Source organism: Hyperolius riggenbachi, chromosome 2, assembly GCF_040937935.1.
Source record: "Hyperolius riggenbachi isolate aHypRig1 chromosome 2, aHypRig1.pri, whole genome shotgun sequence".
Taxonomy (NCBI): Eukaryota; Metazoa; Chordata; class Amphibia; order Anura; family Hyperoliidae; genus Hyperolius; species Hyperolius riggenbachi.
Genome location: NC_090647.1, coordinates 38,327,004 through 38,354,962, shown reverse-complemented (window position 1 = coordinate 38,354,962; position 27,959 = coordinate 38,327,004). Strand labels below are relative to the sequence as shown.

Sequence of the window (27,959 nt, the reverse complement as noted above, 5' to 3'; positions counted from 1 at the left end):
CGGGAGAGGCGTCATTTCTGCAGCCAGCTGAGCCCATCCAGCAGCGGAATCACCATGAAGACCATCATCGCCGCCTATTCCGGGGTGCTGCGGGGTAAGAGCCTCACTCTGCGGGCGGACGGGGCCTCTATGTGAGCAGTGCTCCAGCAGTGCACGGGTTAACTCTCCAGCCTCCTCCGCATCTATTAATTAGCAATGAAAGCAGAGAGCTCTCATTACCGCCTGTCCTGCATTGCATTGCCCGTCATTACTTGCAATGCATAGCCCCCTCCTGTCATTACTTGCATTGCATAGCATAGCCCCCTCCTGTCATTTCCTCCAATGCATTGCATAGCCCCCTCCTGTCATTACCTCCAATGCATTGCATAGCCCCCTCCTGTCATTACCTCCAATGCATTGCATAGCCCCCTCCTGTCATTACCTCCAATGCATTGCATAGCCCCCTCCTGTCATTACCTCCAATGCATTGCATAGCCCCCTCCTGTCATTACCTCCAATGCATTGCATAGCCCCCTCCTGTCATTACCTCCAATGCATTGCATAGCCCCCTCCTGTCATTACCTCCAATGCATTGCATAGCCCCCTCCTGTCATTACCTCCAGTGCATAGCATAGCCCCCTCCTGTCATTACCTCCAGTGCATAGCATAGCCCCCTCCTGTCATTACCTGCATTGCATATCATAGCCCCCTCCTGTTATCAGGGCCGGTTTAAGCAACAATGGGGCCCCAGGGCAAAATAAACCTGGGGGGCCCCCCAACATATACCCCGGAACAAAAATCAGCATTAGGGGACCTTTTTTGCAGCTGGTATAGTCAGGGTGTGAAGTCCCAATCGGTCAGAGCTCCACATTCTGGCTATCCCAGCCTGCATGGGGCACAAGGGGTTAAAAAGTTTCAGGAGGGGTGAACCCACATAATTAAAAAAAAAAAAAAAATTCCCACACTCTAAACATAAAAAACATTTGGGAAAATAGGAAAAAAATACCAGGGATCTTCATACAGCCATATGGCGGCTGTATAGCGATCCCTGGCCAAAGCACTGCGGCTGCGTATGGACCCCCTGGAAACCCCGTCAGGAAATTTATTGCTCTTTCTTTTGATACATGTAAAATTACACTACACTAAAAGTGACATTTACCGCATTTAAAACTATACCTTTTTCCTTCTGAACTTTAAAATCGATTTTCTCAAAAACTATAAGGTCTTTTTGAAAAATTGTTTTTTCCTCTTATTCCTAATGATCTCCTTAACATATCCTGCAAATTTAGGGTTTCTAGCATTTAAGGTGGATTTGCTATTAACCGTTAAAGTCGGCAGGTTTTTAAATGTGTTTTTTTTTTCCCTTTGAAACTTTAAAATCGATTTTCTCAAAAACTATAAGGCCGATTTGCAAAAAATGTTTTTCCTCTTGTAGCCACTGGGGGCCCCTACAAGCTCTGGGGCAGCTGCCTCCTTTGCCTTAAAGGGAACCAGAGAGGATGCAATATACATACCTGGGGCTTCCTCCAGCCCCATACGCACGGATCGCTCCCACGTCGCACTCCTCCGCTGCCTGCATCAGCCGCCACCGGGTCCCGTCATTGCCGCGAGTCGGCAAGTCGGCCGGCGGACGCGGCCAATTCTCCGCATCACAGGGTGCTCTCCCCATACAGATACGCATGTGGCTGTTAACTGCGCAGCCGCATGCGTACATGTATGGAGGGAGCCCCTGTGATGCGGACAATTGGCCGCGTCCGCCGGAAGTGACGGGTCCGGTACCGGCGGATCCAGGAAGCTGAGGATGGCGGCGTGGGAGCGATTCAGGCTTATGGGGCTGGAAGAAGCCCCCGGTATGTATAAAATCTGTTTCTTTTTTCACCCCCCGTTCCTCTCTGGTTCCCTTTAATGGTAGCGCCGGCCCTGCCTGTTATTACCTGCATAGCCTCCTCCTGTCACTACTACCTGCCTTGCATTCCATAGCCTCCTCTCGGATGTGCAGGTGGGTAGCACTGGAGTAGGCTGTGTTCCTCTCTCTTTTCTCTCTCTGTTATTGGTGATGTAATTGCATCTGTGAGTTGCCAGACAGAAGTTACAATTACTCCAGATGCTTCCAGGTCCTGCGGTGCTGCTATTGGTTAAGGCTGGGTTGTGTCACAGCAGGACTCTGGCTGCTCCATTGCAGAGTATCTGGGCTGGCTGTGGATGGTGGCTGCTGGAGTGTTAACTCTGCACTCAGGTCTCATGTAATCCCTGCCTGATGACTTCCAGGTGCTGCGCTACATCTCAGAGCAGGGGCTGCCCTCTGCCTTCCCACCCCCGCTGCACAGCTCAGACCAGGTGCTGCCCTCCGCCCCCTGCATCTGAGACCAGGTGATTGGCCAATCGCTGACCAATTATACCACAAAATCTCGCCATTCATGAGTGATTTGCACTTGTGATTCCCGTTTCAATAGAACTAGAATCACAGCACAATTGCCACTGAAACACTGCATTTAACACGTTTGCAATTGATCGAAATCGCAACCGCTGCAGTGTGAATGTGTCCATAAGGATACATTAGTAGCAGCGCTTAAGTGCTGAAGAATCGCCAAGTGTGAACCAGCCCTAAGAGATTTTTGACCACTATATTACCGCCAGTGATCATTTCCGCATATTTTCCACATTCACAAAAAAATGTTCTGCCTGCGGGAACAATGCGTAAAAAAAAAAAAAAAAACTGGGGAAACATTTGTAATTACATAATAAACACGCGGAAACCATGCGTGAAGAAAAAAAAAAAGTCCAGCAAACACAGCGCTGAAGGCTCCAGACTACATTTAAAGAACAACTGTAGCAAGAGGTATACTGCGGCAGCCATATTTATTTCCTTTTTAAGCAATACAGGTTGCCTGTCAGTCCAGCTGACCTATTTGGTTGCTGTAATGTCTGAATAACCCCAGGACAATAATGTCAGAAACAGCTGATCTGCTGCATGCTTGTTCAGGGTCTATGTCTGAAAGTATTAGAGGCAGAGGATCAGCAGGACAGCCAGGCAACTGGTATTGCTTATAAGGAAACAAATATGGCAGCTTTTTTTTTTTTTTTTTTTTTTTTTTTGGGGTGGGAATTACCAACGTTTGCAGATTCTTACTGCACTTTTTACGCACGAGTACAATTTAGCACATGCAGTAAATAACCATGCGTACAATTTTGTGAATGTCAAGATGGTCTTATTTCAGTCAGAAATTTACTGCAAGTGCATTTCCGTATGCGGAAAATGATTGTGAATGAGCCCAATCTGTTCATGGTATTAGAATCCTGTTGACTCTCAAGCTACGTACACACATGCGACAACGATCGTTCGTTGTGACCGACGAACGAACTTTTAATTGATGAAAGAACGACCTAAGTAAAGTTAGTTTTAAAAGGTAACGATCTGATCGTTAAAACGAACGTTACATCACGTAAAGCAACTATTGCGCATAAAAATGAAAAGTTCCATGGAGAAATAGTGAAATGCGCTAGGCAAGCCTAGTACGAACGATCGTTTCCAACGATGTACTACTTTTGCAAACGATCGTGGTTGGGAAAAATCCGCCAAGCTAGATCATTCGTTTTGAACGATCTAGCTCGTCCGTCGTTAGACTTAATGGTCGGTGGCTGCTTTTTTTCAAACGATCGTCGTTTGAAACTATCGGAACGATCGTTTCAAACGACTATAGTCGCATGTGTGTACGCACCTTTACACTACATGGAGATGGTAAAAGTGCCCAGTTGATGGCCAATCAAAATTAAATGTGTGTGTGTGTGTGTGTGTGTGTGTGTGTGTGTGTGTGTGTGTACCAGTCTTTTAAGCCTGGTACACGCCTTAACTTTGATTGGCCAATCACTGACCACTTTTACTTCCTCTGTGATGTATGAGAGGTTATCTACACAACCTGCTCATAGTATTCAAAATCTATTGGCCATAAGTTGGTAAAATTGGTCATTGATTGGCTAACCAATTATAATTGTAAGTGTGTACCAAGCTTTATGGTGTGTACATGCATCCAATTTTTATTGGCCAAATGTACCACTTCCACGTAGTAGGAGATCTTACCTACACAATCTGCTCATAGTATTCACACTCTGCTGGCCCACATTCTACATGAAACTGTTAACATTGGCCAATCAAAATTGGATGTGCGTACTTTCAATCATGATTGGCCAATCCCTAACCGATTTTACCACCTCTGTGCAGTATAAGGGGTTACCTACAGTCTGTTAATGTATTCAATATCTGTTGACCCACCATACCACATGGAGGTAGTAAAATTGGTCAATCAAAATTGTTGGTGTGTACCAGGCTATAGACTCTGCTAATGCTGCCTGCTTTGCCTAGCCACAAAAACAGCTCCAAATCCCATCACTGCTCTTCCCACACATAGGAGCACTGCGTGTGCCTCTCTGGAGAAGAGGGGGGGGGGGGGACATTTAGGAGAGTACATTTTAAGTAGTCCTTGCCGAAATTATAAGATGTCCCTTTGTAAATGTAATTTGGCGTCTGCTTCTGGGCTAATGTTTACATAATCACTTGGCGTGAGTTGCATAGTTTGTTATTAAATCTAAAGTTCAAATGAAGTCCGGCACAGAGCGTTCAACTCTCGGGGGGCTGGATTTCCCCCTCAGAAGCTGCTCTCTGTTTCGGTCGGGGAATCAGGAAATTTGGGCACCTGGGGCTAATAGACTATTTGGGAGCCCCAATGCATAATATCGGCTTTTGGGTGCCCGATTAAATAGCGGGTACCAGGCCCGTCTAAATGAAATTTTTTCATTTTGAGAATTAATGGTTTGATATTGGTTTGAGACTTATCATAAATTATCGTTTTGAACTTCATTATCTTAGAAATGTATTGCTTTTTGTATTGACGGTATTTGCAGCGGGGGTTTTAAGGTCAGGCACCACCAGGGAGGTCATAGGTTTAGGAATCGGTAGAGTGAAGGTTAAGTGTGAGAGTAGGGTTAGGTTTAGTTGTAGCAAAAATCTGTAATATTTGCTCTTTATGACTGTAAATGTTATTGTTATAGATTATATATTTTTTTATATTATTATTATAGATATTTAAACATATTTACGATCAAATCAAAGATGGCTTTACTGGCATGACCAAGCTTCAATACAGGTATTGCCAAAGCAGATGGGGTGGGGTAGGGGTACAGTGGGTTAGCAGTTCGTGTTTTATTTTTTTTTCGGGGGGGGGGGGGGGGTGTTACAATTCAATCTCAAATGAAGATGAAGAAACGATATTAACATTGTTAAAAACAGTATCTTAAAATTTTGGCTATACCCTGCACCCTTTTTTTCTTGGCGCCCTTACCTTATGTATGCCTCGGTCGGTACATGTCACTGCTTCTGAAGTCTGCACCGTACTGTATACAACATGGTGATTAGGTTTAATGGGCTCGGTTAGACCCACCAGTACAGCATAAACTTGCCTCAAATGCCCCAGTTCACCTTCCAATTTTTTTCAAAATGCATAAATGTGCATAATCTATAGAGGCAATGGAATAATAGTTTGCCTGTAGAAAGCGCATCAGAGGTCCAGCTCCTTACGTGTGGCAGACTGAAGCCTCCTCTTCTGCCCCTCCCACTAAGACTGCCTCCTCTTCCTGCCCCTCCCACCGAGACGGCCCACCCAATGAGTATCTCACCAGTGCCGCATTAGCGCATGTATTCTGTTGAAGGCAGGGAATGATTTAGTGGCAATAAGATGAGGATTATAGAATAAAAGGCTATTGTGGAAAGACCAATCAACATTATCACAAAATTACACTAAAGTATCCTTTTAAAGTGAACCTAAGGTCAAAACGATACTTACCTAATAAGTGGGCAGCCTCTGGATCCTGCAGAGACTTCCTGTGTCCCCTTTACCCCAACTGCTGCTGACCTGGACCCTTCTAGGGCAACTGCTCTAGTTGTCAGGCTTGCTGATAGTTTGACAGAGGGGATGGAACAGTTATACTAATGAGGCAAGCAGAGTGCACACACTCAGGGAGTTAGATACACTTGACCCTCACTGATAAGAAATTCCACACTTTCCTAGCAGAAAATGGCTTCTGAGAGCAAGAAAGAGATGAAAAGTGGAATTTCTTATCAGCGAGGGTCACACTGTAGTCACTTCCTGTCTGAGTCAGGACTGAGTCAGCCACTTACATACCTGATATTTGACTTTTTTAGGCAGAGAAAGAAAAAAAGGAACACAGCATAGTTATTTATGTGCTAGGCACTGTACATACACATGTCTATCTCATCATGTCACATGTCACTTTGGGTATCCTTTAAGCCATGCATATTGCCTGGCTGTCCTGCTGATCCTCTGCCTCTAATGCCTCTTTTCCACAGACTGTTGATAGGCAGTGAAATGCCTTTCAAACTCTTACAACTGCTTGTTGCTGCCTAGTAACTGCTCACTGCTGCCTGGTAACTGCTTGCTGAGCACACAGATCAACTGTCCGGGGAAAAGAGGCCTAATACTTTCAGCCACAGACCCTGAATAAGCATGCAGATCAGGTGTATCTGACTGGATTGACATGTTTGTGTCAGGTGTGGGTTCAGACACAACTGCAGTCAAAGAGATTAGCAGGGCTTCCAGGTAACTGGTATTGTTTAATAGTAAATAAATTGGCAGCCACCATACGTTTCTCACTTCCGGCGTCCTTGAAGTGAGGAAACTCTCTTTAGGTTTAATACTTACCTAAGTAAAGGGAATGCTCGGGATGCCTGGTCCTCGGGCCCGCTCTGCGCTGAGCCTTTCCAAGGACCGGGAAGGCTCTATGGTATCCAGAACCTTCCCTCTACTTGAGTATGTATATAACCTGAAGCGAGTTTCCTCACTTCAGGTGTCCTTTAAGTAATACCATACAAACTGGCTTGCACTGGGGCCCATGGTCCTGTTTCTCTGCCCCTGCACTGATGAATGCAGTTATTCTGCAGGAGCGCTAATATCGGTTGAGCTTGTTTTGCCGGCCTGCTCAGCAGCCGTGTCTGGCCTGCGGCAGCTGGGACCAGGCAGCGTGACCGGTTTAGTAAAAGGATCCCAGTTTATAAATATTTACACGTTGCTCCGCACTTGATGAGATCTCATGAAATGAGCAGCGGAGGTGTGCGGTCAGGCGTTAGAATGGAGGTCCAAAGACTTATGCAGAGACCCTGGAGGCAGACTACTCAAAAATGGTCTCTATTAATAAAGACCTTCTATTAGGAAAGGTGGTGTGTGTGTGTGTGTGTGTGTGTGTGTGTTAGGTCAAGGACCATATAGCCTTGTACACGTCCTCAATTTTTTGATTGTCCAATTTTACCACCTACATTTAGCATTAGAGCATACCTACACTTTTCATAGTATGCAAAATCTGTTGGCCGTCATGCTACATGGAGGTGGTAAAATTGGGTCAGTGATTGGCCAATCAAAATGGCATGTGTGTATGCCCCTTATCTGTCACAAGAGATAGTTGCCAGGCCCAGTTCTGGTAGGACTTAACATTTTATCGTGTGTGTGTGATGGGAGCACACATAACATGGCGTGAAAGGCTGTGTTTTGTCATGTTTTTGGTGCGTTTGCAATGCGTTTTGCGGTTCGCAGATACGTTCGCAGATACGTTTTCCATGCATTTTTATATCTCCATTTATGAAAATCGCTAGGAAAACAGGAAGCAGAAATACAGGAAAATATTTTTTTTTTGGGGAGGGGGGGGGGGGAAACGCATTTTGTGAATCATTGCGTTCCTATTGACTTTCATTATGTGTGGTTTTTTTTTTTTATTGAGTCTATGGCCTCAATTCACTAAACTTATCTCCTGTCTTTAATAACTCTTCTAGAGTTGTTACCATGGTGATAAGGCATGTAGTATTCAGGAAACATTTTACCTCAGGCAAGCCTAAAGTAAACTCTTCTGTCTTTAAAGGGGAACTGAAGAGAAAGGTGTATATATAGGCTGTCATGTTTATTTCCTTTTAAGCAATACCAGTTGCCTGGCAGCCCTGCTGATCCTCTTCCTCTAATACTATTAGCCTTAGCCCCTGAACAAGCATTCAGCAGATCAGGTGTTTCAGTGGTTCAGACTTTAAAGTCTGATCTGACAAGACTAGCTGCATGCTTGTTTCTGGTTTTATTCAGATACTATTGCAGAGAAATAGACCAGCAGGGCTGCCAGGCAACTGGTATTGATTAAAAGGAAATAAACATGACAGCCTCCAAATACCTCTCTCTTCAGTTCCCCTTTAAATTAACTCTCCAATCCTTAAAATAACTCCAGAGTTAAATATAGGCTGTTAATTAGCTGCATGTGAAAATAACTACAGAGGAGGTAACTTAAGGAATGAAGAGATAAGATAACTCTCTTACTGTGTGAAGGTAAGTTTTCTCTTGCCTTATTATCTCCAGCATGATCTTAGTGAATTGAGGGAATACTAAGCAACAAAACCAGAGTTGTTTGAAAAGGCATATGTGTTTTTGTTTTTTTTTTTCTGCGGCCCATAGACTTCCATTAGCGGCAAAAACACAGCGTTTTACGCAAAGCTATTGTTTCTGCTATGCGTGCACCCAGTCAGTGGTTTCATTAACTGAGGAGTCAGCGTTGGAGGATTTTTGTACCAACTCCACAGGTAGGTGTGTGTGTGTGTGTGTGTGTGTCAGCATAGTGTGTGTGTGTGTGTGTGTGTGTGTGTGTGTGTGTGTGTGTGTGTGTGTGTGTGTGTGTGTGTGTGTGGTGTGTCAGCATAGTGTGTGTGTGTGTGTGTGTGTGTGTGTGTGGTGTGTCAGCATAGTGTGTGTGTGGTGTGTCAGCATAGTGTGTGTGTGTGTGTGTGTGTGTGTGTGTGTGTGTGTGTGTGTGTGGTGTGTCAGCATAGTGTGTGTGTGTGTGTGTGTGTGTGGTGTGTCAGCATAGTGTGTGTGTGTGTGTGTGTGTGTGTGTGGTGTGTCAGCATAGTGTGTGTGTGTGTGTGTGGTGTGTCAGCATAGTGTGTGTGTGTGTGTGTGTGTGTGGTGTGTCAGCATAGTGTGTGTGTGTGTGTGTGTGTGTGTGTGGTGTGTCAGCATAGTGTGTGTGTGTGTGTGTGTGTGTGTGTCAGCATAGTGTGTGTGTGTGGTGTGTCAGCATAGTGTGTGTGTGTGTGTGGTGTGTCAGCATAGTGTGTGTGTGTGTGGTGTGTCAGCATAGTGTGTGTGTGGTGTGTCAGCATAGTGTGTGTGTGTGTGTGTGTGGTGTGTCAGCATAGTGTGTGTGTGTGTGTGGTGTGTCAGCATAGTGTGTGTGTGTGTGTGTGTGTGTGTGTGTGTGTGTGTGTGTGTGTGGTGTGTCAGCATAGTGTGTGTGTGTGTGTGTGTGTGTGTGTGTGGTGTGTCAGCATAGTGTGTGTGTGTGTGTGTGTGTGTGTGTGTGTGTGTGTGTGGTGTGTCAGCATAGTGTGTGTGTGTGTGTGTGTGGTGTGTCAGCATAGTGTGTGTGTGTGTGTGTGTGTGTGGTGTGTCAGCATAGTGTGTGTGTGTGTGTGTGTGTGTGTGTGTGTGTGTGTGTGTGTGTGTGTGTGTGTGTGTGTGTGTGGTGTGTCAGCATAGTGTGTGTGTGTGTGTGTGTGTGTGGTGTGTCAGCATAGTGTGTGTGTGTGTGTGTGTGTGTGTGTGGTGTGTCAGCATAGTGTGTGTGTGTGTGTGTGTGTGTGTGTGTGTGTGTGTGTGGTGTGTCAGCATAGTGTGTGTGTGTGTGTGGTGTGTCAGCATAGTGTGTGTGTGTGTGTGTGTGTGTGTGTGTGGTGTGTCAGCATAGTGTGTGTGTGTGGTGTGTCAGCATTGTGTGTGTGTGTGTGGTGTGTCAGCATTGTGTGTGTGTGTGTGTGTGTGTGTGTGTGGTGTGTCAGCATTGTGTGTGTGTGTGGTGTGTGTCTGTCACGTGGATCTCCTGGCCTCCAAGCTTGAGGTGGGTGTATCTCACATGGCTTTCCATGCGTCCCACACGAGGTTACTGTAATAACTGTATCCCGCTGGAGTGTTACTGTAGCGTTCCTTCAGTCACACCCTCCAGCCTGACACGACATGGTACCCAAAGCCATTTTGTGCTGCCTCAGTGATTTCATGAAGTAAATATCAAATGCATTAGAGAACATGAAGCGAGAGCTTGGAAGAACAAAGAGAAATCGAGAGCCCAGTATGGTGTAATATTGTTAAGTTGGTTGTGGTTTAAAGCAAAATATTTCGATATACTCACAAACATGGGTTACCCATAGGCAACCACTTCAAGTGCAGGTGGGGAGTATTAGAACCTGACCCCACTCAGGTTTTTAAGATGTCGCTCTCTGTAGATAGGAAACGGGGTAGCACCCCTCCACCGAGGGTGGAATCAAGATTTCAGCAAGGCTTGGTGTACAGAGGCGCCAGAGTAGAATAAAAACGTTTAAAAACCGTCTAAAAGAGGGGGATGTTCAGGTGGACTTACCTCCCTCAAAAAAATATAAAACCCAATTGAGTCACAATGTATCGATACAAAAATTTTATTCAACTCCACTCAGTGCAACGCGTTTCGCAGGTGTGTTCCCGCTTCATCAGGCAAACAGGAGTATAACTCAATGGGTCTAAATGCAGAAGTGAGCGCCTATGTCGCTGATGCGAGAGGGATATGGAGGCGGACCTCTTTATTTCCTTTTAAAGCAAACCTGAAGCGAAAATAAACGTATGAGATTATGAATTGTATGTGTAGTACAGCTAGGAAATAAAGCATTAGCAAAGTAAAGAGTCTCCTATTGTTTTCCAGAACAGGAAGAGTTGAACGACTTCAGTTATCTATGCAAAAGAGCTTCTCTGAGCTCTCCCACCCACTGGGTGGAATACGGTCCTGTTTTCGGAAGCACTTAAACAGCCAAGAAACAGTGAGAGACAGCTTGGGATAAGGTTTTACTGCAGGAGCGTTCAAAGGGTCATTGTTTCCGCTGTTCTATAGCTTAAAAGACAGAGTGTGGTTTTAAAACTACAAATGTGACAGGATGATGTGATGTTATTAAAAAAAAAAAAAAAAAAAAAAAAGCTATATAAGGCCCCATTCACACTTGCAAGCGCAAAACTGCAGGAGCGATTTTTCTGCGATTTCACGCGGAAAAATCACTGGACACTGCAGCGATTTTCACGTGATCACGTTTAGCGCTTCTATAGCACTGAAACGTGATCGGCAGGAAATCGCCTGAAAATGGTGTAGGGTTTGGCGATTTGCGTTAATCGCCGGCGATTAACGCAAATCGCCCAAGTAACAACGGGCCCATAGGGTATTATAGCACTAGCGCTTGAGCGTTTAGCCGAAATCACCGGCAAAACGCTCTAGTGTGAATGGGGCCTAACTGAAAATAAAAATGAGACTTGTCTTTGCTACTATTGTTCCATCCATTATCTGCACCACACAGACAATTCACTAAATCATAAGTTGTTTTTTTTTTAGGGGGGGGGGGGGGGGGGGGGTGTTTGTTTTGCTCCATGTTTGCTTTAACCAATGGCAGTCCTGCTGATCTCTCTGGCTGCAGTAGTGTCTGAATCACACACCTGAAACAAGCATGCAGCTAATCCAGTCAGACTTCAGTCAGAGCATCTGATCTGCATGCTTGTTGAGGGTCTATGGCTATAAGTATTAGAGGCAGTGGATCAGCAGGACAGCCAGGCAATGTGCATTGTTAAAAAGGAAATAAATATGTCAGCCTCCATACTCTCATTTCAGGTGTGCTTTATTGCGCCATGATTTGCATGCCGTGCGCCAGGGATTACATGCACATCATCACAATCGTGCATGCATTGCGTGTAGGAGCCTGAGTGCCCTTCTACTCTGGCTGCATTTTGTTTTTTGTTTTTGAAAAAGCTAGCGATTTGTCAAACGCAAGTACAGTAAAGTTACAATTGGAGTCGTGGAAATGCATTCGTATTGAATGTGTTTCCAATTTTTCTAAAAAGGCAATTGTAGTTCTGCTGCATTTTTCCTGCGTTTCGATTGGTGGCAACATTGTGAAAATTGCAAAATGCGTTTGCATTTGTGATTGGGTTTTGCGTTTTTTTTTTTTTTTTATGAAGGATGGTGTACAGTGCCCCCCCCCCCCCCCCCCCCCCCCCCATGCGCCCCTGGTCACTGCAGACCAGGCTAGGGATCTTGACCTCCTTCACAAGGCTCGCTGAACTTGTGTTTGGAAAAGGATCTCAAGTACATGAGGAGAGCTGTTCCCACTTGAAGGTAGATGTTAGCATATAGTGAATTATTACGCCGGTTTCGTGGAACTTTGCAGAAGAGGGACTTAGTGTATAACGCCGCTGTACTCTTAAACTCCATCCAGCAATGAGGCAATATTACTGCGTGTTGCGTTTCGGCTGGCTGGAGATTTGGCAGTGAAATGGTGGCAGCTGAACTATGCAGCAGATAAGCTGATCAGAGAGGTTTGCAGAAGGCAGAGTCCAATGTGTGAGGTCTGGGGAGTCTGTTTGTGACTTGTAAAACATTGCCACCGGTATACGGTCTGCAGAGTGTCCCTGTTTAACACCACCTGCCTCTGAGTCCACCATACACCTGTCATATATTCAAGAAAAACTAAATAAAAAGTGCCATAAATATTCATTAGTACTGTGCAAGTCTTTGCTAGTTTTATTAAATGGCGCTAGTGTAGTTTAGGGGGCCCAGCAGGAAACCTCTTAAAGAAAATCTGTAACTATAAAAGTTCCCCTGGGGGTACTCGCCTCGGGTGGGGGAAGCCTCCGGGTCCTATTGAGGCTTCCCCTGTCCTCCTCGGTCCCACAGCGGCGAAGATAAAGCTGCCCGAACAGCGGGGATGTAAATATTTACCTTCCCGGCTCCAGCGGGGGCGCAGTATCAGCTCTCCGCTCGGAGATAGGCGGAAATAGCCGATCGCTGTCGGTCTTCCCTACTGCGCAGGAACAAGTCGCTTGCGCAGGAGAGCGGACCCGACAGAGATCGGCTATTTCCACCTATTTCTGTACAGAGAGCCGCAACAGCGCCCCCGCTGGAGCCAGAAGAGGTAAATATTGCACAGCCTGGCAAATTGTCGGCTGTGTGTTCCGGGGGCTGCAGCGAGACCGCCATGGGACACAGGAGGATGGGGGGAGCCTTGATAGGATCCAGAGGCTTCCCCCTACTGAGGTGAGTACTCCCCAGGGGAACTTTTTTTTTTCGTTACAGAGTCTCTTTAAAGAGAACCCGAGGTGAGTTTGAAGAATACTATCTGCATACAGAGGCTGGATCTGCCTATACAGCCCAGCCTCTGTTGCTATCCCAAACCTCCCTAAGGTCCCCATGCACTCTGCAATCCCTCATAAATCACAGCCACGCTGCTGACAAACAGCTTGTCAGAGCTGGCTGTGTTTATCTCTATAGTGTCAGTCTGCTGCTCTCCCCGCCTCCTGCAGAACTCCAGTCCCCGCCTGCATCCCTTCCCTCCCTGCTGATTGGAGGGAAGGGAGGGGGGCAGGGACCAGAGCTATGCAGGAGGCGGGGGAGCAGCTGAGACTGACACTACAGATGTAAACACAGCCTCACAGCACTGCTGTGATTTATGAGGGATTGCAGAGTGCAGGGGGACCTTAGTGGGGTTTGGGATAGCAACAGAGGCTGGGTTGTATAGGCAGATCCAGCCTCTGTATGCAGATAACATTCTTTAAACACACCTCGGGTTCTCTTTAAGGAAATTCATCTAATATGATTGGGTAGATGGCACCCTCTCAAACTTTTTTTAAGCTTTTGTAGTAAACTATGGCCACACTACTCAGTGCCACTAATGGGCTGCCTGTCAAGTTTCCTGTCAAGTGACAGGCAGACTATTGGGCCAATCAAAGGGCAGGGATAATGTCCGTTAAAGTGATTGGACCCGCAGGAGCTCAGGGCAGGACGAGTGAAGATATTGTCAATTAGCGGGCATAAGTTTGTAGCGATCGCTATGCTAATCTGATAGGGCACGTTAACTCTGCTAAGGCATGTTAATTCTGATAAGGCACGCTAAACGTGCAGTAAGGGGAGCTATGGTGCTAGTAAATCAACCCCATATAAGAGAGAGAGAATCTGTGTTATGTGACAAATGTGCTTAGAACTGCATTACGGCCTGCTTCCTATCGTGTGTGGCTTAAACTGGTAGGCAGGTCTTTGGCGAGAGCAACCCTTCTGATAGCAACTGAGATATTCTGGGGATAAATATGCATAAAAATACTGTTATAGCTGTAAAATAAAGAAGGGCTGTGCCTCGTAGGAGTACTTTTTTTTTTTTTTTTTTTTTTCCTATGGGAGGCTGCAACAGCCAACCCTCTACCAGTTCTTCTTCCTGCCAAACAGAAGGGTGGTTGGAAGGTGTGTCCTTTCACTGTGAGTGAGCATATTCCTATACCCTAACGGGGACCCCATATGGCTAGGAGGAGTAATTGCAGACTTGGTTGCTGCAGGTCCACACAATTGAACTATAAGATTCCTGCTTTGAGGGTATTGGTGGGTGCTTCTGTTAACCTAGAAAATATTATTATGTTCAAAGAAAAAACAAAAGGTGTTTTATTTTTACAATTTTTCTTTGTAAAGAGATTTCATAATGCCCCAATCATGATTGTACAATTTTACCTAATCTATGTAGTGGAGGGGTAAACTGAGTGAATATATTTTGAATTCTATAGTTTAGGAAGTGTCTCATATTTCGTAGAAGTTGGTGAGATCAAGATTGTATCATTAGTGGGCACCTGTAGACTCGTAAGACAAGTAACCGCACTGGATTTAGTTAATGTTCTCCTCTCCTCTAGGGACCGGGTCGAGCCTGCTCTCAGCTGTACACGACTTTCCTTCCATCCCTTGGTTGTCGAAATCTCGTGTGGAAAGACATCTGCAGATCATCTCAGTGCTGCAGTGGGTGCTCAGCTTCCTCATCATGGGTAAGCAGGTCCTACGTCTGTGTTACCTGGCCTCCTCATATCAAATAAACAAAGACTGTGGCAACCCCATTGGATTTCAAAAGGCCACAGCTTTATTAAACATCACACGTCAATTTTACAAAACATCAATGCCTGCATATTTCTTGTTGTAAGACATGGCTAGTATTTGTCAAATTTAAAGCGAATAGGCAGCAAAAAATCCCAAACACAACACATACTTGCCTATTCAGAGGGGAGGCTCTGGGTCCTATAGAGCTTTCCCATTACTCTCACGGTCCCCTCGTTCCAGAGATGTCATCCCTGTTTGAATCTCCCATTGTGGGAGTCTTCAGAAGCCTGAGTGCTCCCAAAGACGGGCAGCTCCTTACTGCACATGCGTGAGCGCGAGAAACGTGCTTGCCCATGCGTAGTATGGTGCGGCACGTCTTTGGGAGCACTCGGGCTCCTGAAGAATTCCGAAGCCTCCTGTGGCGGCAGAGAGCAGTATTCAACCAATCAGATACTGCTACCAGGGGGAACGCAGAGACTGCGAGAAATCGCTATTGGACCCAGAGCCTTCCCTTCCTTGGGTAAGTATCTGTTGTGTTTTTTTTTTTTGTTTTTTTTGGGGGTTTCCCATTAGCTTTAATAATACATTCAGATATCATACAAGTCCATGACGATCCCCACAAAAATTGAGGTTAAAATCGAGTGAAATCATGAATTGTCATGCTGGGTCTCCCAGTTGTTGGGCCAGTATTAGTAACACAATTTGTGTCCCCTGCAGCTATCCCATGTGACCTGCACCTTTATCCTTATGCTTGTATTCTGCTTCCTACAGGGGTGGTGTGCACCGTAATCCTAATCTACATCTTCTGCACGGACTGCTGGCTGATTGCAGCACTCTACATATCCTGGCTGGTGTTTGACTGGAATACTCCCAACAAAGGTGAGAATTTTCTGAAGCATCTTTTTTGTGAGAACGTTAGCGGCCAAACTGACTTTCTACTGTATAATGGCCGGCCCACCCTAGAGGAGACTCCCAGTAGTACGATTAGCGTTTTTCCTTGTTCAGTTGCATCTTCCTTGGAGGATTGGATGTGGGTCTGTCAGGACTGCTGTGAATTGTGGGTGTTTCAGGACCTGCCAGATAAATCACCAGTGGTTCTAGGATTCTCCCAGGTGGAGCCACAGGCTGTTCTAGAGTAAATACGGAGTAGCCATTAAATAAAGTAAAATAGAAAAAAACCGAGAGCCCAATATGGTGTAGTATGTTAAAGACAATTGGTAAGTGGTTTAGTGAGAGAATTTCTACTCACAAACATGGGTTACCATTCAGGCAACCACTCAATAGGCAGGTGAGGAGATTAGACCTGTCCTCACTCAGGATTAAGAAGTCGCTCTCTGTAGTAAAGAAACAAGAAAGGGGGTAGCACTCCCCTCCACCAGGAGTGGACACAGAGTATTTGTATGTAGAACAGAGGCGCCAGCAGGATAAAAGTCAATACAATTTTTAAAAATTGCTTGGAGGAAGTGGTGGGCTTGCCTCCCAAAAGCAGACACTAGATCCTGTCTTCATATAAATCAATACATTTATTATACGGTACCCCAAACACAGTGCAACGCGTTTCGCAGACCCAGCCCGCTTCATCAGGCAATAAAAGTGGGGACAAAACAGAATTTCGTCAATAGCAGGTGTAGCGCCTCAGCCTGAGGCGCTACACCTGCTATTGACGAAATTCTGTTTTGTCCCCACTTTTATTGCCTGATGAAGCGGGCTGGGCCTGCGAAACGCGTTGCACTGTGTTTGGGGTACCGTATAATAAATGTATTGATTTATATGAAGACAGGATCTCGTGTCTGCTTTTGGGAGGCAAGCCCACCACTTCCTCCAAGCAATTTTTAAAAATGTTATTGACTTTTATCCTGCTGGCGCCTCTGTTCTACATACAATTAAATAAAGTAAGGCTATGTTTCCACTTGTGCGTTTTGTGTCAGTTTTTTTGGTCAGAAAATTCGCATAGATTTTGTAACTAATGTTCGTCAATGTAGCCGTTTCCACTCTATGCAAATTTTCGTTAGCGTTCGTACGCGTGAAAAAATCTTAGGTCCTGCATCAGATTTTCGGACATCGCGTACGAGTCGCGTACAATGCTTTGTATAGGCAATGCGAATTTTTGCGTTATTACGCGAAAATTCGCATTAGATCCATGGTTACAGGAAGTTGCCAGCAGTCATGACTAAGCTGTTACTAGGCAGATTATGTATATTTAACTAATGCGAATTTTCGCATAAGAAAATTCGCATTAAAACGCATACAAATTTACGTGCGAATTTTCACCAATCAGAAAAATCTTAGACGATTTTTTGCAGGCGAAAATGTAACGCTATAGTGGAAACGTAGCCTAAGACTGGCATTTACATGTATACCAAGGCTATTGGAGATCATTTTATTGGTTTGTCTGTAGATTTTTTTTTTTTTTTTTTTTTAATTAAAAAACTTTAAGTGCTAACATATGGTACACAAAATGGTGATGTAGAAATGCAGGGATAAACATAGCAGATGAGTCACTGAGTCCATATGGTGGGGGAGAAGAGCACATGGGGAAGAGGGCCCTGCCAAACAGGCTTACAATGTGGGGGGGAGTGGGAAACATAAGGGGGGGTGGAGCTATAAAGATGGTGGTTAATCAATGGTGAACGGATGGGTCTTTAAGGCCTGCTTGAATGAGTTCAAGGTGAGGGTGAGCCTGATGGGGAGGAAGTTCCATAGAATTGGAGCTGCTCTGCAGAAGTCCTGGAGTGAGCAAGTTATGCGAGGGGTAGACATTGGTAGAGTGTTGGAGGAGTGGGAGGAAAGGGGGTTGTGAAGTATCTCTGGACAAGATCTGAGATGAATGAAGTGGCGGTATGGTGGATGGATTTGCATGCGGGGCATAAGTTACAATGTTTTCTTAAAGTGAATAACTGCAAAAGAAAAGTATTCTTAATCCACTATAAAATGGATCTCTGTTTCATCTCAGGTGGCCGCCGCTCCAAGTGGGTGAGAAACTGGGCGGTCTGGAGATATTTCCGAGACTACTTTCCAGTTCGGGTAGGTCTATAGCTGGCAACTCTTGTTGATGCTCCAAATAGATCATCCTGTATCCAGAACCTAAACCCCAGCAATTCCATCTGTGCTTCCACCTTCTCTTCCCAAAGTGTGACCACAGGCAACCATCTTTAGTGACGATTTCTTCTAGTCTCTGCCCTGTACTGGGAAACGTGGGTGGGACCCCTCTGCTATAAGACCTTGTGGAAGAAGTATAAGTGGTAGCCTGACTGCATCCCCATCCCCTGATGAGCCATAAGAGTCTTAGAACCCCACATGGAATGGAGAGGAAGATTACAGGAAGAGGGATGACCTTGGGTGGTCCATAGATATTACATTTCTATATGTATTGATGGCAGGGTCTGTTGGACCCCTTATACATATTGATGGAAGGGTCTGTGGAATTCCTTACGAATGCACCTCTTGCCCAGCAACAGTCTCCTATCTCAACTTATTTCAATAATAAAAAAGAAAAACAAAAAAAACCCATGCAGCTTTTAAACACTGAGCAAAGTAGCTATACCACTCCTATTCCTTAGGCTATAGCAAAGGGATTTAGAGCTGTCATACTGAAACCATTCAACAAGAATCCCAAATGCATAAAGTACTACTGGAAGTCCATGTCTGAAGGGGAATGCTCATCAGCTCACTGGAGATAAATTCAGCTGGTGGCAGATCTTGCCTTGTGTCCTCGATGCAATAATATCACCATGCCAGACACTGTTCCAGCCAGTCCTTAACGGAACTTTCCTATCATGGCCATAAAGGGTAGGCAGCCACGTCGTTGCACCTCCTGTCCATTCTATGATCCACAGTCCACAGAGGATACGTGCAACCTCCAGTGTTTACACTGTTAAGAACGACTAAAAATGTAATGCATATTTCCACTAGTGGTTGAAGTAACCCTACTAGGATTTCCTAATTAAGGAGCCAGTACTTTACAAAAGAACTTGCTGCATAGAGTGTACACTCTTTTCTATACCACAGTCCAGCCCGACAGGTGGTTTTTCCACCCAGCCTGGCTCTGTAGACACTGATGGGATGGATGATGACGATGATGATGGTGGTTCGTATCGTCACATGATGGGAGTCATGCAGTCTAGTGGTGGAAGCACTGTAGTTAGTTGTCAGGACTTGGTGACAGTTGACTTTCTGTATCGCTCAGGCTGGTTTTGCACTTTGAACATTTGTTCTCATTAGAGTCACACTTGTTTTGCTTAAGGCTCCTTTAACGACCCATATTATCCAGGAGATAACGAGCTGACTGTAAACAAGAGCTTCCTTGGTTTGATTTGGCCTTGGTCCTCTAGATAAGAGAGTACAGCTGTACAGACAAGGTCTCTGTTACAGCAGGTGCTGTAGATGGACATAACTCATTTTCTCTGGCTAAACAGGCTGGTATTGACCTCCCTCCTCCTACCATTTTGGTGGCTTCATTTTTTTTTTAAATTCCAAATTGATTTGATGACTGAATTTTGGCTGTAGACTCCCCCCCCCCCCCCCCCTCCTTGCAAGTGGGGTGAGAACAGTGTGCTAGGTATATATGTGATGTCTATGGAAACCTTTACACCATGCCGGGACAACATTTTCCAGCACTAGAGGTGAAGTTTCTGAAGTGTGCCCCCAGTATATGTAACAAATGTGTCCCCAGTATTAGGAAGACCCTCTACCCAGTTTAGATGACTAGATATGCCGCAGTATTATTTAGCCCCCATTATAGATAGTCAGATGTGGCCCCAAAACTAGGCAGCTCCCCACTCCCCAGTAAAGTTAGATGTAGCCGCAGTATTTTAAGCCTTCCCCATATTTATGCAGAGTATGCGAAGCAAGGTTTGATAGTTACCTGTCTTGGATGCCGCCGGGATTGGTCTTTACCATGTCACAGCGTCTCCTCTTGACTTCGCCAGAGGCGTAGTACTGAGAGGCACCACTAGAGGGGATTAGAGAGTAGATACTGTTGGGGGGGCTCAGGCATGCCCTCAGTGCTCTGCGCCCAGAGGCTACTGCCTCCTTAGCCTTTACCTTGGCCCAGTCCTGCCTGTTCACACGTTAGATTCTCGGTAGAGGCTGTCTTGAATGGCTGCCTTGCTCGAGGGTTATCTAGCATGTGTACGTAGCGTAACAGTGAGGTGCGTTGGGGATACATTGAGTTATGGCTTCATGCCCTCTCACTCTGGGTGTGATGAGAACAGATGCACTTTTTGTCAGGATAATAGGGATGAGATCACCAGAGTTGAGCAATGTTTTGGTTATCGGTTTGCTAATGTATTTTATGGCTCTGGACTTTGTCGCCGCTTGATACAGATGCTCTTTGTATAGTGATGGATCGAGATTCCCGTAGGAAGACCTTTGTCACCGGCCACAGCTGATTCACCTGTTTGTGAAGGTGCTTCCTCATTTTAGTTTGGCAGTGGCAGACTGGCGTTCAGATGGTTGGAAATGTAATGGCAAAGCCTTGTGAGTCATACATGAAGGCCTCTGGATGGACTGCCATGTGACATTAAAAAGAACAAAGGGCTTACTTAAAAAATAAAAACATCCAGTAATATACCCAGTGCAAAATGTTTGAAATATGCTTGAAGTGACATAAGATAAACATGTTGAAATACGATAACAGAGGCGCCAAGTAGAATAAAATTAGTTAAAATTGTTTAAAAAGGGGGAAGTGGATGGACTCTCCTCCCTTCTGAAAAAAGGGCCGGACAATGGACAGGTTACTTAGTCTAAAGTAACATTGATTAGTAACTCCAAAAGTGCAACGCGTTTCACGGGTAACAGTCCCGCTTCTTCTGGCAAACTATTTTTGGAGGGTGCAAAATCAGGTCATGAACCAGGTAGAGAGCCTCTGTAAGATAAACATGGGTACATATAGTACTATTCCTACTTATAAATTGTCTATGATCACTTCTTTTTTGCATTGTAAGGGTTAATTACCCAGAGCATTTTATCTATGCAAGTAAGGCAGTTTGCAATTGTCCGGACTCTCCTGTAAAGTAAATAGAAGCCAAAACACTTCTGTTTAGCTGAGGGAACACTGTTGATAACAGGATAGGGCTCAAGTTAAAAAGGCCATTATGTCTTAGTTTTTTTTTGTTTGTTTTTTGTATGACTGTTTCTCACACAGGAAAATGGAGTTGTTTTTTTTTAAAGAAGTTCATGTTGGGAGTGGAGTGTTATACTGCTTTGGATTTCTAAGCTATCTTTAATCAAGAAGCTTTTTGAATTGAAAGTAAACTAGCTAGAAATCTTCCAATTTGTGCCATCTAGACTTGTCTCATCTTCTGTTTTTTTTCTTCCTTTCCAGCTGGTGAAAACTCACAATCTTCTTCCCAGCCGGAACTACATCTTCGGCTATCATCCACACGGTATCATGTGCCTGGGGGCGTTCTGCAATTTCGGTACAGAAGCCACAGGAATGTCTAAGAAGTTCCCTGGGATAAAGCCCTACCTCGCCACTCTCGCTGGGAACTTCCGCATGCCGGTGCTGAGGGACTACCTGATGTCTGGAGGTGAGTCCTGATAAGGTGTTTCCTCCTTACCTAATGTCCGGAGGTGAGTCCTCCTAAGCCTTCTCCTCCTGAGGTTTCAGCTTGTCTGATCGTTTGAAGGCTTTGGACGAATGTTGCTGTGACCATGACTCTTTCTTTCCTGTGACCTCTGTCAATAAGTGTTTAAAATAACAGATTAAAATAGTCAGCAGTTGGCTCTCCAGACATGGCAGGACTCCAATGTTGCTCAGAGCACATCGGCTTCAGATGTTTGCCAGACTTTGTAGCTTGGTGTTTGGCTCATCCAAGGTCATGGCTAGTGAGTGGCATTTGCCCTCTATGCCACCTGTAAACCTGTGCCCATACATTACTCAATATTGTGCCCAGCCTGCCCCTTGCCTTTTATAGACAACAGGGGAAAAATGGAAGCGTATCCTAAACCCGGCCATATCGGAATGACTACAACAGAGGCATGCAGAGCCCCCTACAGGCAACATACACACCTTGTATTTAAAACTGATGCTAAACTATGTACTAAAGCCCTAACCTTTAAAACAAACGGAATGCAAACCTAAAGAACAAAAAATGGGAGCAACTAGCCATTAGGTAAACTTACATTTTTTTTTTTTATTTTTTTTTACAGCAGGGAGAGGTGGCAGTGCTTCCCAAAGCAGGCTGCATGTGATTTTACTACCAGCATAGGTGTGCAGAGCCTCATTTTAGCAAGATACAAAACTTACATTCAAAACAGGTGCACCAAATGTAACATTAAAGTAGCATGGTGGCTTCCAAAACAATTTGTATGAAAAGTACTCCACACTGGACCCTTCCACCGTAATGAGGTCATCCTTTTGGAAGGGACCCTAACCTCTAATTTGCAAAGCAGCCAATGCATACTTAGGAGCAGCTAGCCATAAAATGGTTTCCACTTTTTTTTGTTTTGTTTATAAACAGGAGAGAAATGTGTATAGCACTTGCATGGGTGAAAAGTATATTTTAAAGAACACAAGCCTATCTTTCTAATAATCTCTCCCGCTTTTCCCCCCCCCCCCCTTTCCAGGGATCTGTCCGGTGAACCGTGATACCATAGACTACATCCTCTCCAAAAATGGCACTGGAAATGCTGTGGTGATTGTAATCGGTGGTGCGGCGGAATCCCTAGACTGCCAACCAGGGAAAAATAGGGTGACCCTGCTGCAGAGGAAGGGCTTTGTGAAGATTGCACTGCAGAATGGGTAAGATATACACTAGCACACTGGGGGGGTGGTAAGCAGGAAACTAGTGAGGGGATTGGGATCTGTGAATTGGTGTCACTGCACATCAAATGATATTTATTTTCCCAAAAAAATGCTGAGATGGAACTGGCAACACTACAGACTCCATTCTCTAATGCTTGTCTGCCCCAGTCTAATAATCAGCAGAAACCTACATGTGTTGGTGAACATGGTTATGGTGAGAGGTTCTTCTGTATCAAAGTACTTGCACAATTCTCACGTTGGTTTCATTTTCGTCCACAGTGCTGATCTAGTCCCGGTCTACTCGTTTGGGGAGAATGAAGCTTACAAGCAGGTGGTGTTTGAAGAAGGCTCTTGGGGCCGCTGGGTACAGAGGAAGTTCCAGAAATACATTGGATTTGCCCCTTGCGTCTTCCACGGTTGTGGCTTCTTCTCTGAAGACAGCTGGGGACTGGTCCCGTACTCCAACCCAATCACCACAGTGGGTAAGCTGACTTGTCTGGAACCTCTGGCTATGAGGTTTGGAGGCTATGAATGTTAATAAAAGGTTATCAGTTTGGGTGGACATAGGTTCATCTAATCCCCAACATCCAGCTGCTTCAAGCTAGGAATTCTCCCGCCACACAGACTTCTTCTCAAACCTGTGTTTAGAGCTTGCCAACGCAGACATTTTCTAGACAGCCTGTCCAGAACATGCCTGTGTAATCACTGGCCGTATTGCCTAGATTTCCCTGTACACACGTGGAGCTCTTTAAACCATTGTCCATGTAACAGGAGGACAATCTGGAGAATCTCTGCTCAGCCCTCCGTACAGAAGTGGCATGTGAGACATTTGGGAGGACACTTGAATCTTATACTAGCGTTGATCAAACAAATTACAGCTATATAAATTTCCTATAGAAGTTTATATGGGGCAGTTTGATTTGCTCACTGCAAAGTTCTGGGTTGGCCACCAACAAGTTCTGGTTTCAGTTGAACTGAAATTTCCATGTTGGTCAAACTGCTTGAACCATCACTATACAGAAGTCCATTTTTGGGAACCCAACAACCTATCCAGGGACTTTATAGAAGTTGTTGCTTTCTAAAGTGCCCCTGTATAGTTTTTGTTATGTTTCTTATTTCCTGTAAGTTGTCTTTGTGTGTTGCCCCTGCATGTTGGATTTTAGAAGCTCTTTGGGGGTTTGGTAGACACATTGAAGTTTGTATTGCCAGTGGGTAACCATCTATACTGTATTTGAAATCTACTGAGTTTATCGTGCCATAGGACAGAAAACTAACCAAACTCCATTTTCATATTTTCCCTTTTAGTTGGAGAACCCATCACTGTTCCCAAAATGGAACAGCCAAGCCAGAAAGACGTGGACCTCTATCACAGCATGTACCTGACCTCTCTTCAGCGACTCTTTGACAAATACAAGACCAAGTTTGGCCTTGCCGAGTCCGACGTCTTGGAGATTAACTGAAGATTGACCAGCCTTTGCCGACGAACTGACTGCAATACGATTGTATCTCTAGCTTGTCTAGGGAAGGTTTCCTCCTGCCTGGAATCTTACCCCAAGAGGTTCTTGTAACATTCCATACCTACTGTCTTCAGTGATGGTGCCCCGAATGTCCTATATTTAAACTTTTGCCTACAAAAGCAGTGCTCCCGATGACAAGCTGAGACTTTTATTATCTCACTGCTTACCTTGGCACTTTCAGCTGTATATAATGAAAATTTTCTACCAAATATCATCATCTGTTTGGTGCAGAAGAGGACATTTTTAAACAGCCTGAAATTTAGACTGCAATCTAAATTGAACAGACTGCTTGTTCTTGGTCTACATAGACCTATCCGGCACGTAGAGGTGCCTGGGGTTGGTACAGGCCTGTCTATGCCTTACTGCTCTAAATGCCAGACGATGATTGTCATCCAGTATTGAGCACAGGGGTTTCGTTTGTTTTCCATTGCCCAAAGCTGATTTTTGTATTTGCAAAGCCAGCCAGTGATGTCCCTCACTTTCCAAATGCTTTGTGTATTTTTGGTAAGGTTACTTGGGTCTACCATGGTCATTGTAAAGGTGTCTCAGTCCTTTTTATACTGAATGACCCCTTTATTTTACTTCCCACCTAGCACAGCCATTACTCTGAGGAGTAAAGTGTGTGCCCATGGGATTACAACCAGATAGATGTTTAATGCTGAAGGTGATGGTTTACCCTCCAAATACCCACCAGCGCAAGAGCAAATCCAATATGTAGCTTGAAGAAGGAAATTAGTTTGAATGATGATCCACTATCTCCCGGTGAGCTGGTTCTTACCGTGGGTTGGTCTTGTAGAGTACATTTTTAATTTTAAAAAAGCATACGTTTGTTCTCTATGTTCCCTATAATGGCCGCTGTCCTGAAAAAAGTATGCAAGTCAGAAAAGCTGAACACCTGATTGGGTATATGCCTGCCCAGGTGAGGAAGGAAGAGATAGTATTCCAGCCAGTGGGGCATTACAGGTAACGTGAAGATGGGATCCCCCAAAGCTTGGTCAGATGTTCTTCAGATGTATGTTCCAGCCACACAACTGGCTGTGACCTTGTCCACCTACGTCTGACCTTGATGGAAGGTCTGATGATGTTGTATCCCTGATTGGTGATCCAGTACCCCCTTATCTATCTCCCTCAGAGCCTGAAGTGGGTGGGACTATGCCCATTAAAACCAAAGCATGAGGAGAGGGCATGCTAAAAGGTGTCCCACAGCAGTCAAGTGAATGAAAAAAATAGTATTTGTAAATTCAGTCCTAATACTTTCATATATATATATATTTTTGTACGTCTGGATTTTTGGGCATTTCTCTTAAGAGCCCAGAGTTGAACTTTGGGCATGTACAGGGAAGTGGTTGGACTTTGGAAGCAGTACTGATATCGGGGAGTTTGGGGTTCTCGTATGAAGATTCTAGAATCTCACTTTTGGAGCAACAGTCTAGATCAGGCTTTCTCAACCAGGGTTCCCTGGAACCCCAGGGTTCCTTGAGGACTCTGCAGGGGTTCCTTGGCATTTTACCCCATCGTGGGGGAAGTATAATAGAGCACACTGTGATAGGTGGTACTGTAACAAGAAGCACTAAATTGGGGGGGTCAGGAGACAGTATAATGAGTGGCAGTGTAATAGGAGATAGTGAAATTAGCAGCCTAACCTACTTAAAGACCATGCCTCCTAAAAAATAAATGTAGGGGTTCCTCTAGACCAAAAAATTGTTTGCAGGGGTTCCTTGAGATCCAAAAGTTATTTACAGGGTTCCTCCAAGGTAAAAAGGTTGAGAAAGGCTGGTCTAGATGTAATAACCTAGTCATCCCTTAATCAGTATTTAGCAGTATTTAGGATGTGCCTGACTTGAATGTGAGAAGATATTTTTATACAAAGAAAGTTGAAGGTTTTTTAAGATGTTTTTTGGTATTGACTACTAAGAAAGTTCTATAGCTTTATGATGTTCCATATATTATTAAATTATAAGATGACCAAATGTAGCCCCTATTGAGACTGTAGAGCAGTGTTTCTCAAACCTGTCCTCATGACTCCCCAGCAGTGCATATTTTGCAGGCAACCTCACCTATGCACAGGTAGAGTAAATGGTGTCTCCGCTACATGGAATCTACCTAGCTGAGATACTAATCACCCAGCTGTGCATAGGTGAGGTTGCCTGCAAAACATACACCGTTGGCAAGTTACAAGGACAGGTTTGAGAAACACTGCTGTAGAGGGTACCTATTGCACTCACCCAGCAGGAGGAATCGAGGCTGTGATGGCCACAGCAGATTATGAAGCTGCTATGAGGATCAGTAGCCAAGAGGGTCTTGCACTGTTTCTCTAAATGACCTAGGTTTTTCCATCAGATTCACCCAGGTCTCGTCTGTCCTGCCCCTTCCATGACACAACTGCTGGTTGGCCCCTGTGTTACCGCACAGGTGTTTGGTGCAGGAGAGGAGGTGGGTAAGGGTTTTTGGGTGGAGTTCTTTGCCTGGAAGTTCAGCTGATCAGGACCTGTCAAAACTCATTTGAGTCCTGTTCATGGAGATCTGACGGGGTAGTGAGGTTGCCCTATCAACAGTGTCTTTAAAGGAACTCTGAGCACCTCTCATGGGCATGCCTTTAAGACTCCGACCAGTCCTGCAAAGTACTTAAAGATGCATATCTTTTATTTCTGTAGCTTGTGCTCTCCTCTTTCATTTGATGTCTGAATCCCTGTTCTACACCAAATAGTTTTTGTTCAATTTCCGTTTGAAAATCGCAGCAGCCATCTTGGCTATGTTAAAACTTCTGGGTCACCCCTGTCTTCTCAGTTAGAGAAGTGCATCACTGAACGAACAGGAAGAGGAAGTGACATGCATGACCACTGCAAGAGGCTCCTTCAGAGGGGTCATAACACGACTTTGTTAAAGGCATACCCATGAGAGGTGCTCGGAGTCCCTTTAACATGCTTCTCTGGTCATAGAAAAGTGATGATATTTCCATGTGGTCGAGCTACAGTCCAATAGGCTATTAGAAAAATGCTGAAACTTTGGATGTACCAATTGCTGGTTGAATGCCCCTGTAATGTCTGATTGCGCTGCCTGGAAACTCCCTTCCACACTGAGTAGCACGCATGCTCAGTGTGAAGTTAATGATACTGCTGGAGGTAAAATACTAAATATCTCCGCTCTCATATCTCTTACACTCCCCAAATTTTCAGGGTAGGGAGGGAACACCCAGAACGACCTCTATGCCAAATTGCATCCCCCGAGACCCACTGGTTCAGGAGATAGATTAGAGAAACCTAACTCGGGAACCAGCGAGTCTCGGGGGCTGCAATTTGGTATAGAGGTAATTCGGGGGATCCCCTCCCTACCATGAAAATTTGGGGAGTGTATGATGTGTGGGAGCGGAGATATTTAGTATTTTACCTCCAGCAGCATCATTCTATAGGAAATGTGGCCGCACAGTCTACTACTGCGCATGCGGGGGCAGCGCAAATCCACAGGCAGCGTAATCAGGCACAACACCCCCACTCATTCTGCCTGATCCCAATTCCTGTTTTTAACAAGTCACAGGAATGCATCTCTAGAATTCCCTCTGGGTGGCTCCGGTCTAAACCGTTCTTTACTCTTCCATTGCCGGAGTTGATAAGCATTCAGTTTCCTTACGTTGTGGATAGGGCGGTGTAGGGAGTTCAGGATAATCCCAGTGTCAGTTTGGCTGAGATTAAGTAATGGTGACTTTAAAGTGGCAGAAAAGTCTGTTTAAATCTGTGGTGTTTTCTCACATAAACTCTGCTTGCTTTTTGTAG

General features: G+C 45.0%; 1 protein-coding gene across 1 annotated transcript; it reads left to right on the top strand.

The window, feature by feature from the left end:
- Positions 1 to 27,349, top strand: DGAT2 (diacylglycerol O-acyltransferase 2). Its single transcript, XM_068266657.1, has 8 exons — positions 1 to 94; positions 14,748 to 14,876; positions 15,697 to 15,804; positions 17,879 to 17,949; positions 21,251 to 21,455; positions 22,495 to 22,669; positions 22,952 to 23,154; positions 23,978 to 27,349. Exons 1-8 carry the CDS (start codon positions 55 to 57, stop codon positions 24,130 to 24,132), a joined length of 1,086 nt encoding a protein of 361 aa, XP_068122758.1. The 5' UTR covers positions 1 to 54; the 3' UTR covers positions 24,133 to 27,349.
- The last annotated feature ends 610 nt before the right edge of the window (positions 27,350 to 27,959 follow it).